At 37.9% G+C, this 14,987-nt stretch overlaps 3 protein-coding genes across 3 annotated transcripts; 2 read left to right on the top strand and 1 right to left on the bottom strand.

Annotated features, from left to right (window-relative positions):
• The first annotated feature begins 1,275 nt into the window (after window positions 1-1,275).
• Window positions 1,276-4,656, top strand: LOC101315077 (3-oxoacyl-[acyl-carrier-protein] synthase II, chloroplastic-like). The gene is made up of 13 exons (XM_004305717.1): window positions 1,276-1,618; window positions 2,006-2,211; window positions 2,286-2,489; window positions 2,632-2,742; window positions 2,821-2,916; window positions 3,074-3,119; window positions 3,214-3,293; window positions 3,408-3,476; window positions 3,563-3,647; window positions 3,736-3,887; window positions 3,973-4,053; window positions 4,297-4,356; window positions 4,540-4,656. The coding sequence occupies exons 1-13, from the start codon at window positions 1,276-1,278 to the stop codon at window positions 4,654-4,656; spliced, it is 1,650 nt and encodes a 549-aa protein (XP_004305765.1).
• A 691-nt stretch (window positions 4,657-5,347) lies between these two features.
• Window positions 5,348-8,532, bottom strand: LOC101307811 (25.3 kDa vesicle transport protein-like). Its single transcript, XM_004303671.1, has 6 exons — window positions 8,489-8,532; window positions 7,685-7,885; window positions 6,808-6,968; window positions 6,546-6,692; window positions 6,384-6,460; window positions 5,348-5,832 (listed from the first exon to the last, which is right to left on the bottom strand). The coding sequence occupies exons 2-6, from the start codon at window positions 7,870-7,872 to the stop codon at window positions 5,749-5,751; spliced, it is 657 nt and encodes a 218-aa protein (XP_004303719.1). The 5' UTR covers window positions 7,873-7,885; window positions 8,489-8,532; the 3' UTR covers window positions 5,348-5,748.
• A 2,745-nt stretch (window positions 8,533-11,277) lies between these two features.
• On the top strand, window positions 11,278-14,239 carry LOC101308106. Its single transcript, XM_004303672.1, has 4 exons — window positions 11,278-11,489; window positions 12,182-12,838; window positions 13,120-13,464; window positions 13,648-14,239. Exons 1-4 carry the CDS (start codon window positions 11,370-11,372, stop codon window positions 13,921-13,923), a joined length of 1,398 nt encoding a protein of 465 aa, XP_004303720.1. The 5' UTR covers window positions 11,278-11,369; the 3' UTR covers window positions 13,924-14,239.
• The last annotated feature ends 748 nt before the right edge of the window (window positions 14,240-14,987 follow it).

Below are 14,987 nucleotides of genomic sequence, written 5' to 3' on the forward strand. Positions count from 1 at the left end.
TATTATTGAATTAGAAAGTTTAGAGAGAATAAATATAATATTACTTTTTGTTTAATTAGTGTCTTTAATAGTCATTGTGTAAGAGGATAAATATGTCATTTAATAATTCATAATAAAGTGAGGTCAAGTGAGTAAATTTGGATGTCCTAATAACCGCACTCTACCAAAATATGCTAATTAAACGATTAATTGGATTAGGAATTACTGAAAGAAATGCCGGTCTAAATCCCCACATAAGAATATTCAGATGCTTTCGTATATTACTCGAAAGGTCCTTATTGTACCAATAAACAAAACCCTTGAGAAAACCAACGAATAAGACGTCTAACCTTTGACATTCCTCAAAGAAAATCAAACAGGAATAAACCAACACCAAGCCTTCAGTTTCAGGCCAAATTGATTCCTTGATTCCATTAGCCATTGCATTAAACTAACCGCCAGCTAGCCGTTTGCCGTTTGTTGTTTCTGTATAAACCATTTAGCTGATACTGCTGATGCGTAGCAGAAGTAATTGAAGCCAACTTTGTAAGTTTTCTAAATTTCTAGATTTTGTTGAAAGAATTGAAGCTTCATTTGGGCACTGCATGCATGTCTTTCTTCATGAGAACACTAAATTTGCTGATTCTACGAAGACAGAATATGTGTGACGAGGAAAATAGGGGACTTGGCTAGACAGTTCAAAAATCTTAAAGCTTCATATGCCATAGTTTAATGGGGTTTTTACGTTATTCCTATGGAAGTTTTACTGTTTTTGTCTCTGTTATCAAAGTATTTGGTAGTGGTAATTACTTGGTATGCTAGATAATATATAGTGAAACAGTGAGTGATTTACTGGTAGCTCGTAAACCGGGTACGTTGTAGTGTTAAGGAGAAGCTAGAAGTCCAATTTGTACTTCACAGCACTTCTGAAATTCTACTCACACTTTTTCTCAGCCTGCAGCAATTGGAGTTCTGAGTTCTGGTGTGGACTCTAAGAGTAAAATATGTCTCCAAGTAAAAGCCACATTCTTCATTTTATCCAAGAACCAACAAATCTAACCACAACTAATCAATGTGAATGACCCTTTTTTTGTCTATGCTTGTTCTTGCTAATTCTTCATCTGGCTTGTGTTATGTTTGTTCAGTTTTCTTTTCTTGAATTCTAACTTCTTTGCAAGCCTTGTGGCTGGCTTTGTCTTTTTATTCCTGATATCATAGGCAGTCTTTCTTTTGATTCTCAGATCATAATTCTTGGGTTTTCTTGGTTTTGTTTTGTGTGGAAATTTAGTGTCTTTAATGGCCTCCTCTTCTATGGGCTCAACTTCCATTAAGTCCTCTATTTGTCACTCTGCGAAAAGACTGAGTCACGGGACGAGAAGAAAGGAGCTCATGTCAAAAAGCAGATATGGCGGCAGCGTTGATTTTTCTAATATTTTGAGTTCCTCCCTATCTGTATCTGCCACTCGTAATTTCAGCAGTTCTAAGCTGGCTTTTGAGCACTGTGAAGGGTATTACAACTCCAAATTTCTATCTGAATATTTGGCATTATTTGCTGAGAAAAACATTTCATTCTTTGGATCAAGGTCTGCAGTCTCAAATACTAGAAGGCAGAGGCAGAAGGATCACATTGCTCACTCTGGTAATTATTCCATCCTTTCTGTTTTAGTTTTGCTACACTTGTGAAGATGGCTGTTAAATTAATGATCTGTAATTTTCTATGTACTCAATGTCACTTGATGTCATTAGCTAGAACCAATAACAAATGCCTTGAAGCCTAAGGCAGATGCAAGTTCAGTTGTCTTAATGGTTCTAGTGTGAGTGCTAATGTGTTTTCGAGCATTCACTATTAAATTGATTGAAATGATTGGAAATTTTGGAAGAATTAGTGGGGTTAAGTGCATGGATATTCTTCAAAGAAATGATTGAACCAAGATGGATTCGATAGCCTGGAAATGACAAGTTATTGATGTTACTTCTTATTCATTGCCAATGGAAGCTTAGAGGCCTTCTTTACCCTGTGTTTTAGGCAAAACTAGGGCTGTGGCCGTCCAAGTTGCAGAGGAAGTCACAACAAAGAAGAGACCCTTAATGAAGCAAAGGCAGGTTGTTGTGACAGGCATGGGTGTGGTGACCCCTCTTGGACATGATCCAGATGTCTTCTACACTAATCTTCTTGAAGGTGTCAGTGGTATAAGTGAGATAGAGGCTTTTGACTGTACACAGTTTCCCACGGTATGATTTCTATGGCTCAGTTTCATTTGCATGTATTTCATCCACATTGTTGACTCCACTTCCCTCCCAAACAGAGAATTGCTGGAGAAATAAAGTCTTTGTTAACAGATGGATGGGTTGCGCCAAAGCTTTCTAAGAGGGCAGACAAGTTTATGGTGTTCTTGATCACTGCTGGGAAAAAGGCATTGGCAGATGGTGGGATTACAAAAGAAGTTATGGGAGATATAGATAAAAGTAGATGTGGGGTTGTAATTGGCTCTGCACTAGGAGGCATGAGAGTAAGTTAGTCTTCACTCTTCATAGATGTGACACAGAATTGCAGCATGACTTGATTTCAGTTTTGTCATAGTTCTGCAAACCAATTACGTACCTTGGTTCATTTTATACATTTACTTCTGCTTCTCATAAAATATTTATCAGGTTTTTAGTGATGGAGTTGAAGCATTGAGGACTTCGTACAAGAAGATGAATCCCTTCTCTGTACCTTTTGCAACAACAAGCATGGGTTCTGCTATCCTAGCAATGGATTTGGTAAGTTCAAAATAAGATGGGTTCATATGATATGGTATTGTTTCAATCTTGTATCTGTCTAAGTTGCTAGATTTGCAGGGATGGATGGGACCTAACTACTCAATATCTACAGCTTGTGCCACCAGTAACTTTTGCATACTAAATGCTGCAAATCATATTGTCAGAGGTGAAACGGTAAGTGCTCACTTAGTCTCACGCAGAGAAAATTTTCATGTTGAATAAGTGCTCTAGCATATGGTTTGACTGTTATTTTTCCTCATTCTTGTTAAAATTTGTATAGTTTAACTCAAACCAGGTCAAGTAGTCTTAACAAACCTGTTTACATTTGCAGGACATGATGCTTTGTGGTGGTTCTGAAGCAGCAATTATCCCCATAGGTGCTATACCGTTCATTCTCATCATGTATGTCATCTGTTCTACAATCTTGAAAAGTATGAACTACATCAAGTTTCACGGATAATTTAAGTGCAGGTTTGGGAGGTTTTGCAGCATGCGGGGCTCTGTCACAAAGAAATAGTGAACCAACCAAAGCTTCATGCCCTTGGGACATTGTATTGCCTCTTCTGTTACCTCAAAATAAATTTTTCATTTCTCACCTTCTATGTACTATTTGGTGACATCTTTTTAAGTCTTAACTTGAGTTATACTGTTACACATTTCAAAAGAATCGTGATGGATTTGTAATGGGAGAAGGAGCTGGGGTTTTGCTTTTGGAAGAGCTAGAACATGCTCAGGTTTGCAGTGAATCAATTTGTATCTTTTTACTACTGGTCATTAGAGGTTCATGCGCGCATTTACATCTATCCCATTAATATTACAGAGAAGAGGTGCCAATATCTATGCTGAGTTTTTAGGTGGAAGCTTCAATTGTGATGCATACCACATGACTGAGCCTCATCCTGATGGTATGTAACTATGTATTATTATTTACTGTAATCACGGCTTCTCTTTCCTTTGCTTAATTTCTGCTATTATTTTCATGACTTGATTCAGGGACAGGGATTGCACTATGCATAGAGAATGCCCTTTCCCATTCTGGAGTCTCTAGAGAAGATGTAAATTACATAAATGCATACGCTACATCCACACCAACTGATCTGCAAGAATATAGAGCCCTAATCCACTGTTTCGGAAACAATCCTGAGGTGCAGTGGAAGTGTCCTTTGAGTCATTAATTTGTCATATATAATTACTAGTGGTGCTTAGTTCTACTTCTGATATTTGTTGCAGCTAAGAGTGAATTCTACAAAATCCATGATTGGTCACCTTTTAGGAGCCTCAGGTGGTGTAGAAGCTGTGGCAACAATCAAGGTAGTTGAAGGGTTGCAAATTTTCAAAACCTTAAATTCTCTTTTTCTGGTTATCTGAAAACGCGATTTGGTTGTTGATAGATGTTAATACATAACAACTTTAACAGCTCTTAAAAGAGAGCTATTGCTTTCATTTGGTTTAAACATAAGATGATATAATGCACATTTTAGCAGTTGTATGTTTTTTTATTGATGCCTCTATGTGATGAAAGGGATCCCTAACTGAATTTTCATACAAATGTAGGCTATACAGACTGGATTTGTCCATCCGAACATCAATCTTGAGAATCCTGATGCAGGCGTGGTATGCATCTTTAGTTGTTTTATCATCAAATGTTATAAGCAAAATTTATTTTCTCCCAAATTTTTTCAAGCATTTTGTTCAAGTCCATGCGTTAGTATCTGGTAGTTTCTTTCTGATACCATCTTTTTTTTTCTTTTTTTTTTTTGTAGGAAATTCTTTCTGATACCATCTGAATATGAGCAGGACATGAATGTGCTTGTTGGCCCCAAGAAGGAAAAACTGGACATAAAAGTTGCATTGTCTAATTCATTTGGATTCGGTGGACACAACTCATCTATCTTGTTTGCACCGTTCAAGTGAACGCAGTGAATTCAGCAGAGAACAAGTACAGATGAATATGTATAGATATCATACTGTGAAGTTTATAACATCCATATTTCTTGTCAGGATTTTACAAAACTAATGATAGATTCTACAAAAGAAAATAATGTCCTGCCCTGATCCAAGAACTTAAAGAAAAGACGAGCAGTATCACACATGACCTGGATTTGGTTCTCTTCGAGTCTTTTGACTGTCCTGCCCATGTTGCCCAAATGTTATTTGATGACCTTTGTGTTATATCTATCTGGTTTGTTTTTTTCTTTTAGTTTACGCCTTTTTGGGCTTCGTTTGTAACCCAAAAAAAAAAGAAAATAATGTCATGGTGGATTAATGTTTTTTCAAGTCGTTTGTATAAGTTTGTATGGATGACAGCCTGATACCCGTTAAGGTTAGGCTGAGAAAGGGTTAGGTTAGCATGAGATTCGTCACGTCATACATTCACAAGTAGAAAGTTTCAGGAACTTGGCTCTTTCATCTTTTCTTTTATGGTCTGAGCTTCGAAAGAAAGTAAAGAGGATTGCTACCATTTCAAGTGCAAGCTCATTTCACACGGCTAAGTGACTGATCTAAGAAGCTTGATTCTGTATTGAATGGGCGTCTAGGCTGATGCAGATCTGTGCACAAGCATTTACATATATCACACAAGATTACTGACAGCATGACCGGATTGAACAAAGCCTGACAAGTCCTCTCATAATAATCAACTAATCATCACAAATAGTAGTAGACAGAATACGCGAGAATAAAATTGACAATGTATATATAAATGAGAAATTATTCTCTTTTACCAGCTGTATGATAAGATTCGACTCCTAGATCTGTTCCTGAGTCTCTTCCATATAATGGGTATGTCCCCAATAGCAGAGGTTCTTACAGAACTAAATTTCTTCATCGAACTCCGCCACCCAAAAAAAATAACCCCGAAACATCATTTAAACCTCTCACTTGAGGATAAAGTAGCCATTCTGAAGCCCCAAAAGTCTGCATGACTATATCAGATGGAAGCAGTCACAACAATGAACAGGAACCCCATGAAATTGTCACAAGTTTCAGAAAGTTGAAGCAGTCTGATCACCACAGCTTCGTTTTGACCCAGAAAACAAGGAAAACAACTCCAAGAACAATGGCAACAGGAGCCCACTTACGGATCAGAGCCTGCAATTAAGATGTAGCAATGATGAACTTTACATATGACCTGAGTGCCAGACAGAGACATCTCACTCTAAAGTGCTCATAGCAGATTAGAGAAATCATCCTCACTGAAACAAGTACGGGTATGAAAAAGACTGTTGTACAAAGAACAAGATGCAGAAAGTAAAGAAGAGCACTAATAAATGAAGACAACCCAGCAAACAAGATTAGCAATAGCACAAGCATACGTCACCCCATCAAGCCCAAGTGATTAACCCGAAGGCAGAGAATATTATTTTAGTAGATAGACAAAATGCCACTGTCATGTTATGCCTCATCCACCAGTATGCCACAATAAAACACATAATCTGTACAACAAGATTTAAGTTGAAACAACAAGTATAGTACTGGAGAATTTGCATGCATCATTGTTCATACAAGTACCATGAAAATGATATCAAACATGACAACTCAGAAGACTACAATCTATACCTTCACTCCCCTCTATAAATGGGATCGGTACAAACCACTTGCCATCATAGACAAATCAAATAAGAGTAAACCGCAACACTAACCTGTCGATTCAAGTCTCTCGCCTTTTCAGCATATGCACGAGTCTCTGATGTTAAACGATTGGACATTTGACTGACCTCTGCAAAATTGAAATTTGGGAATTATTTTACCACTTATAGTCAAGCACAAAACCTTCCTTTTAGAAACAAACAGAAATAACTTACGGTCCAACTTTTCACCGACGCCAAGAACTTCCTGAACATTGCGAGTCATTATTTGGTGGACCTCATAGAGTTCATCATTCAACTTTGAAATGTTCCGCTGAGTACGAGTATCCTGGTATAATTTCTTGGTTTTCTGTATGAACGTATCTTTTAAACATAAAAGTAAATGGAAATCAAACTCACGAAGCACCAGATACGTAACGCAAAAGTAAAGAATTCCACATAATATATGAAAGACTTTAGGACATGGCGGTAAACCTACCGAATTTAATGAAAGCATATGGTCTTGCAGCAGTTTCAATCTGGGCTCCATTAACACGCTCAAATTCATTCTTGAGATCTTCCAGGTACTGAAAGGCAAGTTTCTTTGGATAGGCTCGGTCACACATTGTCAAGTAACACACACGCCCTTCAATAATATAACTAGGAACAAAGGTCAAGGAAGACCCAATAGATGTATACTCTTCCACAAACAAGTCATAATACAACATTGAACTAAGAACATACCAGAGAGACAAAATATGCAAAAAACCCAATACTAGCATACTGCAAAAGATATTACCAAAAAGGTGGCCTAAATAGCTCACAAATACCTGATTTTCACAATAAAAGCATAGAAAAATATAGATAGTTGCCTTGAGTTAATTGACTACAAAAACATATATAGGCCGTAATATATATCATGCACCTATGTTAATCAAATGTAGCTCTGTCTAATAGGTCTGATATACTAAATGACCAGATAACACAAAATGAGTTTGCAACAGGAATGATGCATTATTAAGGCACATAAATCTAAGTTCACAAAACCAGAAACATAAGCTCTTATATCTCAGACACACCAAAGATAAGCATATTATTTCTGTGATAACTACAGCAACCTGGCACAAAAGTAGTATTGCTATTACTAGAGAGTTAAGTTAAATGGAATTCACCAAAACATCAGGAAAGAAAAACAGTCATGAACAAGGCAAAAGAGATTCCATAAGTTGTAGCTACAACTATAAAGAGAGATTTATGATTTCATGCTGACATCCATATTACTGTGTATGATCTGTAAAGAGACTGCATGAATCTATAGTATACTGTAATACAGTTTAATGCATTTGAAAAGAAAAGCCAAAAAGACACAAGGATACTGGAATATATAAGGTCCACTTTCAACTGACATCCTTGAAGGCTCATTCTGGCCTCTTGACAAGTTCTTGAATAGAGCCTTGACTTGTTGTTTGTAGAATTCCGAATCCTTAATATCACGCCCATCATCCAGTCCCTCTGCTAGTGGAAGACCATCAGTAACACGAGCAATCATCGTCAACTTCACCATCTTCGCTTCACAACTTCTCAGCAATGCAAAAGTAACAATTATATGTACCCTGCCAGCACAGGTTTCGAATGAGAAAACTGGTTGATGTAGATAACAAGAAAAGGATCAAGCAAGTCCCCTCTATTCGAAAATTCTAGGATTTCTTAGCACAGCCTGTAAATCTAACACATGCAGTTGCTTATTCTCAATCGTAAACTTAACTTTTCCGGCTAGATAACACACCCAGAACCGGTCAATTACCTATACAAGCTCAACATGCAGTCTTTTTCTATGCCAATAACAGTTCTACCTTGAGTTGTAACAATCAAAGACCCACATGTAAGAACAATTTATAGTCACAGAAACCCAATACCCATATCTAAAACAACCAACTTTAAGAAACACCCAATTTTGATAGCATTGATAGAATCACACCCATAATCAAAACCCAGTTGATGAATCACAAAGCATCAAAGATCTAACCCAACCCCTTAACCATTGTCCACAAAAGTACCCAATTTCACGCAGGTTTCTCTCAAATCATCATCAACACTGGAAAAGGCCAAAACCTTTATGATAAATCTGAGAAAATTGAGCCCCAGAAACTGTAATTCAGCATAAATTAGAGAGAAAATACCTGGGTATGGGGTTGATCGGAGGACGAGGAGGGTGCAATCGGAGGTGAGAATGTTAGGGTTTTATAATTGAGGGGTTGGTTTTGTTGTAATCAAATCTACGATCTCTGCGTTACAGGTTGTACATTAAGGAAGCGAAGGTGGAATTTCAAAAGGACAGCATGATGGGTCGGGTCGCAACCCCCATCTAAATGGGTCAACTACAAGTCTTTGTGTCTTACCATTTTTTTATTCAGCATCTCCAGCAGTACAGTTAAATTTATTGCTAAATTTATCAACATTTAGATTTACAACAGCAATTTTTAAACTTTTACTCCAGTAGTATTGCTAAATTGTATACATTAGCTAAGTTTTAGTTAAATTGTCTCCCAAAGATTGATAAATTTATCAATTTTCTCTATCAATTTCTAAATTTTTCAACTTCTTAAGTATACTGCTGGAGCAAAGATTCATTTAAAAATTGATAAATCTTTAATTTTTTTTAATTTATCAATGCTGCTGGAAATGCTCAAATTACCACTAGGAAGCCTGCTTTTTATTATTGCCAATTTTTCATCCATTTTAACTAACAAAATCTGTTAACCGGTAAATTACGTACGACATTGCTGAGAGTCAGTAGGTTCAATAGCATTACACGTTTTTGAGGATCAGTTGCATTAGGTATTCTTGAGGGTCGGTAGCATTACAACAATTGAACACGAGCGGCTTAAGCCGACTTACAGCCCCAGTCGCACAATCAACAAGACTACCACCACCGGATCTGCAAGTCCGTCGCGCTGCTACCGCAGCTCTCGAATCTCCATAGCCACAAACCCACAGCCATTGCCCTACACTGCCACAAACCACGAAGAATCTATGTATTTATTGTCTGTAGGTTGTCCGATTATTTTTCACTATTGTTCATGTTGTTCGAGCCTAAGAAGTTATAATTAAATTGCAGAATGTAACACTATTGTTTTCACAATAATGTCTTTGAAGAGGGTTACATAGAAGGATATATATGTCTCATGTCTTTCATGAATAATGATCATGTAGTTTCAAACAACGACACGATGTTGCCAAGTAGTGTTATGTTCAGTGGATTTGACATACTGATGGAAGTTTGTGCGGTTAATAAAAGTAAGAAAGAAAGAAAGAAAAAGAGTTCAATTCTCACTAATCTTCTTTGGTGGAACCATAATACTTACCAAAGAAGTAGTCAACGCCTCACTAGATGCATCACCCATCAGCATAAATGAAGCCAAATATGCAGTCCTTTTCTGAATAGCCAAGTCGCGTACAATCATGTACGAACTCTAGAGTAGTCTGTATTGGTCCGGCCTCAAATTGGTCCATTCGGCTTAGGCGGCGCGCTGTGACGTGGCGGAGTGTGAACCACATGTGGGAGCCGTCTAGAGATGCCGTCAGTTGGTCGTGAAAAGAAAAAGAAAAAAAAGTAACAAAAACGCGTCGGAAGAGTGAAAAGGCCTAGGACCGTATTTGTGCCCCTAAAATGGTTGGTTTGGAGAGGGTTAGTAGCCAAACTGGGGGAGGGTTTCGAGCTGTTTTGAACACCTAGGGGCAGCTCGTCTTGTGTCTTCCTCATTCTTGTTCGTTGTAGTACTCATCTGTTAGAGAAGAGAAGAATGGAAAAAGTATGAACGGAGGTGGCGGGTATCTGGGAACAAAGTGGGTTGAGGAGCCCTCGTTTCGTTGTCATATTCAGCTTCGGGTATCCTGGTTTGATTGGTACTTATTTTGCAATTTGATTAAACAGTGAAAATGTGTTGTGAATCCCCCTACGCAATTGTGTTCCTGGGTTTCAACCCTATGAATTGATGAGTCGTCTCTTTTCTCTCACCTCACCTCAACTCTGTTTTGATTTGATACTGTGGCTATAAACCATCGTCTGTGCGTCTACTCTTTTCTCTTGCCTCTCATGAGTGCTGCTGTTACGATCTGATATTGATCAAAATCCTCACTTTCATCGCTGGTTTTCTCCTCGTTCGTGCGTCTACTCTACCAACGAAATGACTACTCTGCCCTTGTAGTTAAACTCAGTCAAACCTTCATTTGGGGCCGGACCAATGCAGACGACTCCACGAACTCCTATCAATCTTGACATAACTACTTTTAGCAGCGCTAGTCTTCCACACACTCTTTTCATTGCATTGCACTCTTTTCAATGCAATTTCATATGTGTCTTGGACATCCTAATTACTTTAGGCCAAAGTTATTCTAGTTCCTTGCTCAATTTGTTCCCTTAACAAAGTGGAAAGTGATAGCATCTTTTGTTATAGAGCAACTCCAACAGTTTTTTTATATTCTTGATTTTCTTAATTTTGGGTTTTGGTTGTTTTGCTCCAACCGAATCCATAAAACTTTTTTTTAAATTGGAAATATGATGAGAGCGAATGCTAAATTTCTTATATTTGTAGCAAACTCTAAAATTTAAGGGAAGAATTTAAAAAATGATTATAAAATCTCTAAAATATAGAAACTGTTGGAGTTAAAGAAAAAAAATGATTTAAAGCTCTAATTTTTACTTTCTTATAATAAAAAAATTATGAATAAGCTGTAAGAGATGCTTTAAAAATGACATGAGAAATAGAAGACACCGGTCTTGATCCCCAAGTTCTTGACATTGGAGGTCCCAAAAAGAAAAAAAAGTAACGAAGAAGAAGGTGTAAAGTGTAAGCCCCTCTTCTTTTTTACTTTGTAACCGAAAGGTCTCGCAATAATTTTTTCTCTTTTCCCAACAAAAGAAGAAGGTAAAGAATCTCCTCCTATATAAACCTCCATTTCCCCTCTCTCTCTCTCTCTCTCTCTCCTCACTTGTCAGGTTTGTCTTCCTATTTCTTCCGAACGCCACCGTGAAACTTTCCCGCCAAGTTGATCACCTCCATGAATCGCGATCAAGGTCGAGGATGGAGCCCACGAGGCGGACGAGGCCCTGCGAATCGCGGCCAAGGCCCTGCGAACCCCCGAGACTCTCCACATTCTCAGCCACATCGCTTTGCTCCTGTAATTCACTAAACCCTAGCAATTTGGGGCTTTTCAATTCACCTGTTTATTTTACTCATGCCCTGCTTCTCTTACTTTCTTGGAAAATTTTCAAGTAAAACAGTGAAGTCTCTCTCTTTTTTGTTATTGGTTTTTTGTTTGTTACTGTTTGAATGTGAATAGTAGATGTTCATTGTTACCTGCATGCGTTAAATCTGTAGGTTTTTGATGATATATAGGACTGCTGTGTATCATGGTTGAAAAGTTTGGAGCTTTTCGTATATTAGGGTTTAGAATAGTTGAGAATTTGGGTTTTGCTTAGAATGAGCTATGAAAAATGGGTTTGATTGTGAGAGTATTTAAGCATGTGGTCTTGTATTGTTTAGAATTGGGTACTTTAGCATTGGTGTTTTGCCAACTATGGTGGTTTTGGTTGGAGTTGATTCTGTACTTTAAGTTCCCGGGTCTGTACTTGAATGAGTTATGATGAAGCGCAGTACTTAGTTAGGATGTTAAATTCAGTTTGTTTAGTTGAAAGAGTAGTTTGACTTCTCTTTCTGTATTTATTGGTGGCTTAACAAACTTTGATTGCAAAGTGATCTGAAGAAAGTCCCATTTGAAGTTTACACTGGGTATCTTATTTTATCTTGTACATGGTTATGGAGTTGAGCTGATCAAATGGTTTTTGTTTATGTGGATCAATCTAACAACAGCCTGGAGGTGGAATTTACGGACCTTCTGCTAATGACTTTTCGGGTAATAAGGAGGGTGTGTCGACAGGTGAAATGGGAAGTCCCCGGGACGAGTTTCTGTGTAGCTCTTCAAAGTATACCAAGCATAAACCTACCAGTAGTTCAGAACCGTCTGAAAGAAAAGATGCTGTTTCTTGTGCTGATAGACTGAAGGAGGGACATAATTCAACTGAGCCTGTGGAAATTAATCCAAAAGAAGTGAAGTGCCCGGTTGCCTCCAATTCAGGCTGTAAAGGGGACATTTCTCAATTGTCTACTCTTGATCTTTCCCAAAATTTGCATAAGGGAGTAGAGAGAATGCAGATTGGAGAGAACTCTTGGAAGATGATAGGGAATAGTGACAACTCTATGCCATCTAAATCTGAACCCAAAGATGAGCCTTTCGTAATCAAGAGTCAATTTGGCCATCAGAAACCAGAGCTTTCTGAAAACAAAGCTGTTGACCCTCCTTTTGATTTGTGCCCAACCAAAGCTGGTGGTGCTGTTAAGCTAAAGACTTCTCTGCTTGTAAGGAATAGAGAAAGGAGGAATGAAATCAAGTGCTCCATGGAACAACCAAGTGAAATTTTACAGTCTGGATTGGTTCTTCTTAAAAGTTACATTTCTCCAAGTGACCAGGTGCTGCTTTTTGCTTCTTTACTTTCTCTGTTTCCAGTGATACTATTGCATTTTAATCCTCCTCCCCTGAGAATATTTCGTTAAGAACCTCTCATTAGTGTTCAGTAATGAAGATAAGTAATGAATATTTGGAGATTTCTCTAGGGATTTATGATTACCATAAAACTGTTACTTCCAACAACATACATTCTTTTACCAATCTGAATCCATGTGAATAATATTTGAAAATCCCTCAGTACTTTATTGATTGTGACATATTTTCTGTTTTTCGCTGTCTTTAGATCATGATAGTGAAGCTATGCCGAGACTTGGGTTTGGGTCCTGGAGGTTTCTATCAACCTGGTTACCGTGATGGAGCAAAGCTTAATTTGAAGATGATGTGCCTTGGTAAGAATTGGGATCCTGAGACTAGCAAATATGGAGATCACCGCCCTCATGATGGTGATAAACCTCCATGTATTCCTGGTGTTTTCTTTCAGTTAGTTGAAAATGCACTCAAGGAATCCCATTCCCTTATTAAAAAGACCACTAAAGCTTGCAAGTCTGAAGACATACTTCCTCCGATGACCCCAGACATTTGCCTTGTGAACTTCTACTCATCAACTGGGCGACTAGGTCTCCATCAGGTCAGTACAGAAGTAATCTTGCCCATGTTACCATAGTTGTTGTATGCTAAGCAGGCTCTAGAAGGACTTCCGTGTGATCGAATTCCTCGCCCATTGTTTTTAAACCATTACAAAACTATTGTTTTGTAACTTCACGAGTGCGTTTAACTAACTCATAACATCTTGTGGCCGTGCTTCATACAGGATCGTGATGAAAGTGATCAAAGTCTCAAGAGAGGTTTGCCTGTTGTCTCTTTTTCCATTGGAGATGCTGCTGAATTCTTGTATGGTGATCAAAGGGGTGTTGAACTGGCTAAGAAGGTAACACTGAAATCAGGAGATGTTCTTATATTTGGTGGACAATCAAGACATATCTTTCACGGTGTAGAATCTATACAGCAAAATACTGCTCCTACGGCCTTACTGGATGCAACAAATCTCCGGCCTGGCCGCCTGAATCTTACTTTCAGAGAGTATTGACTTTCCCCAACCTTTCAGCTTGTATATGTTGCAGTCTTTTCTCGTTTAGAGTTGCTCTAATCCACATGTATGATTGTAACGACAGTTTGTGACTTTGTGTTAATATCTGGTAAAGAGCTTTATGTTGCAGCAAGCATTGTCATTTGAAGTAGGTCATTAGTTCATTCATACAGGTTCGTACTCAGCCCCATCTTTCTTGTTGACATAAAAAGATGCCCACCATTCAAAATTTCTCATTTCTTAACTATTGGAATGAGGATTGTTTATAATCCCATCTACCTAATGGATGATGGGAAATTGTGAACGAATGTAAAATTGTAAATTGAAGCAGAATACTTATATTGGTAGGAGTAGTTTAATTGCTAATGGCAAATGCTACTCCCTATACAAAAGATCTGAAACTCCAATATCTCTTTGGTAACCTATCGCTACCATCATCATAAATCATATAAACGTTATTCAAGTTGACTGTATCTCTTTGGTATCTGTATTTTTTCTTCATAAACTCTTAAGTCATAATGATGAATCTTGAAGAAAGTCCTATATCTCCGACCTGGCCTGCTGGCCATGGTGGGTGGTCTGCCATAGCTTAGGTACTACTTTAAGCTGGCATTTCGTTCTAAATCCCATTTTTATTGAGGACAATAGAAGAACCATCCTTTCTTTTGGCAGCCAAACTTCAACGGTCACTTGAGCAAAGTTCAGTTGGTTAATATTGGCTCAACATTCCTCTGGCTTTGCTTAAAGAACAATAAACAAAATACTTATTTTATAAGTTAAACCATACCAGAAGAGCAACAACCCTACCACCAACAAAATGCTTGCCAACCTAATAGTAACAGGTGGGATCCATTTTAAAGCTAATTACCCTTGAGCAAGGTTAGGTATTTCCACAGAGTTCGAGTACAATTTGCCACAAAGAAAATCCTTTATAATCACTCACATGTGTACCATGTTTCTCATTTTAAGCTCCATTAACAATTGAGGTGCACAACCAGTGTTCTTGATCGATCATTAAGTCACCAGTGAAGCTAGATAGGGTGAATGAACCATGCTGGAGAAGC

The sequence above is a fragment of the Fragaria vesca genome, linkage group LG6, assembly GCF_000184155.1.
Source record: "Fragaria vesca subsp. vesca linkage group LG6, FraVesHawaii_1.0, whole genome shotgun sequence".
Lineage (NCBI taxonomy): Eukaryota > Viridiplantae > Streptophyta > Magnoliopsida > Rosales > Rosaceae > Fragaria > Fragaria vesca.

Bases quoted from the DNA above. Each gene is read 5' to 3' on its own strand.
- LOC101307811 (XM_004303671.1), bottom strand. From the start codon at position 7,872: ATGGTGAAGTTGACGATGATTGCTCGTGTTACTGATGGTCTTCCACTA. The intron at 6,969-7,684 runs GTATCCTTGTGT...CTTTGTTCCTAG, and splicing joins AGTGGACCTTATATATTCCA to TTATATTATTGAAGGGCGTG. The intron at 5,833-6,383 runs GTTAGTGTTGCG...TCTTAATTGCAG, and splicing joins CGAGAGACTTGAATCGACAG to GCTCTGATCCGTAAGTGGGC.
- LOC101308106 (XM_004303672.1), top strand. From the start codon at position 11,370: ATGAATCGCGATCAAGGTCGAGGATGGAGCCCACGAGGCGGACGAGGC. The intron at 11,490-12,181 runs GTAATTCACTAA...ATCTAACAACAG, and splicing joins AGCCACATCGCTTTGCTCCT to CCTGGAGGTGGAATTTACGG. The intron at 12,839-13,119 runs GTGCTGCTTTTT...CGCTGTCTTTAG, and splicing joins ACATTTCTCCAAGTGACCAG to ATCATGATAGTGAAGCTATG.
- LOC101315077 (XM_004305717.1), top strand. From the start codon at position 1,276: ATGGCCTCCTCTTCTATGGGCTCAACTTCCATTAAGTCCTCTATTTGT. The intron at 2,212-2,285 runs GTATGATTTCTA...CCTCCCAAACAG, and splicing joins ACTGTACACAGTTTCCCACG to AGAATTGCTGGAGAAATAAA. The intron at 3,477-3,562 runs GTTTGCAGTGAA...TTAATATTACAG, and splicing joins AAGAGCTAGAACATGCTCAG to AGAAGAGGTGCCAATATCTA.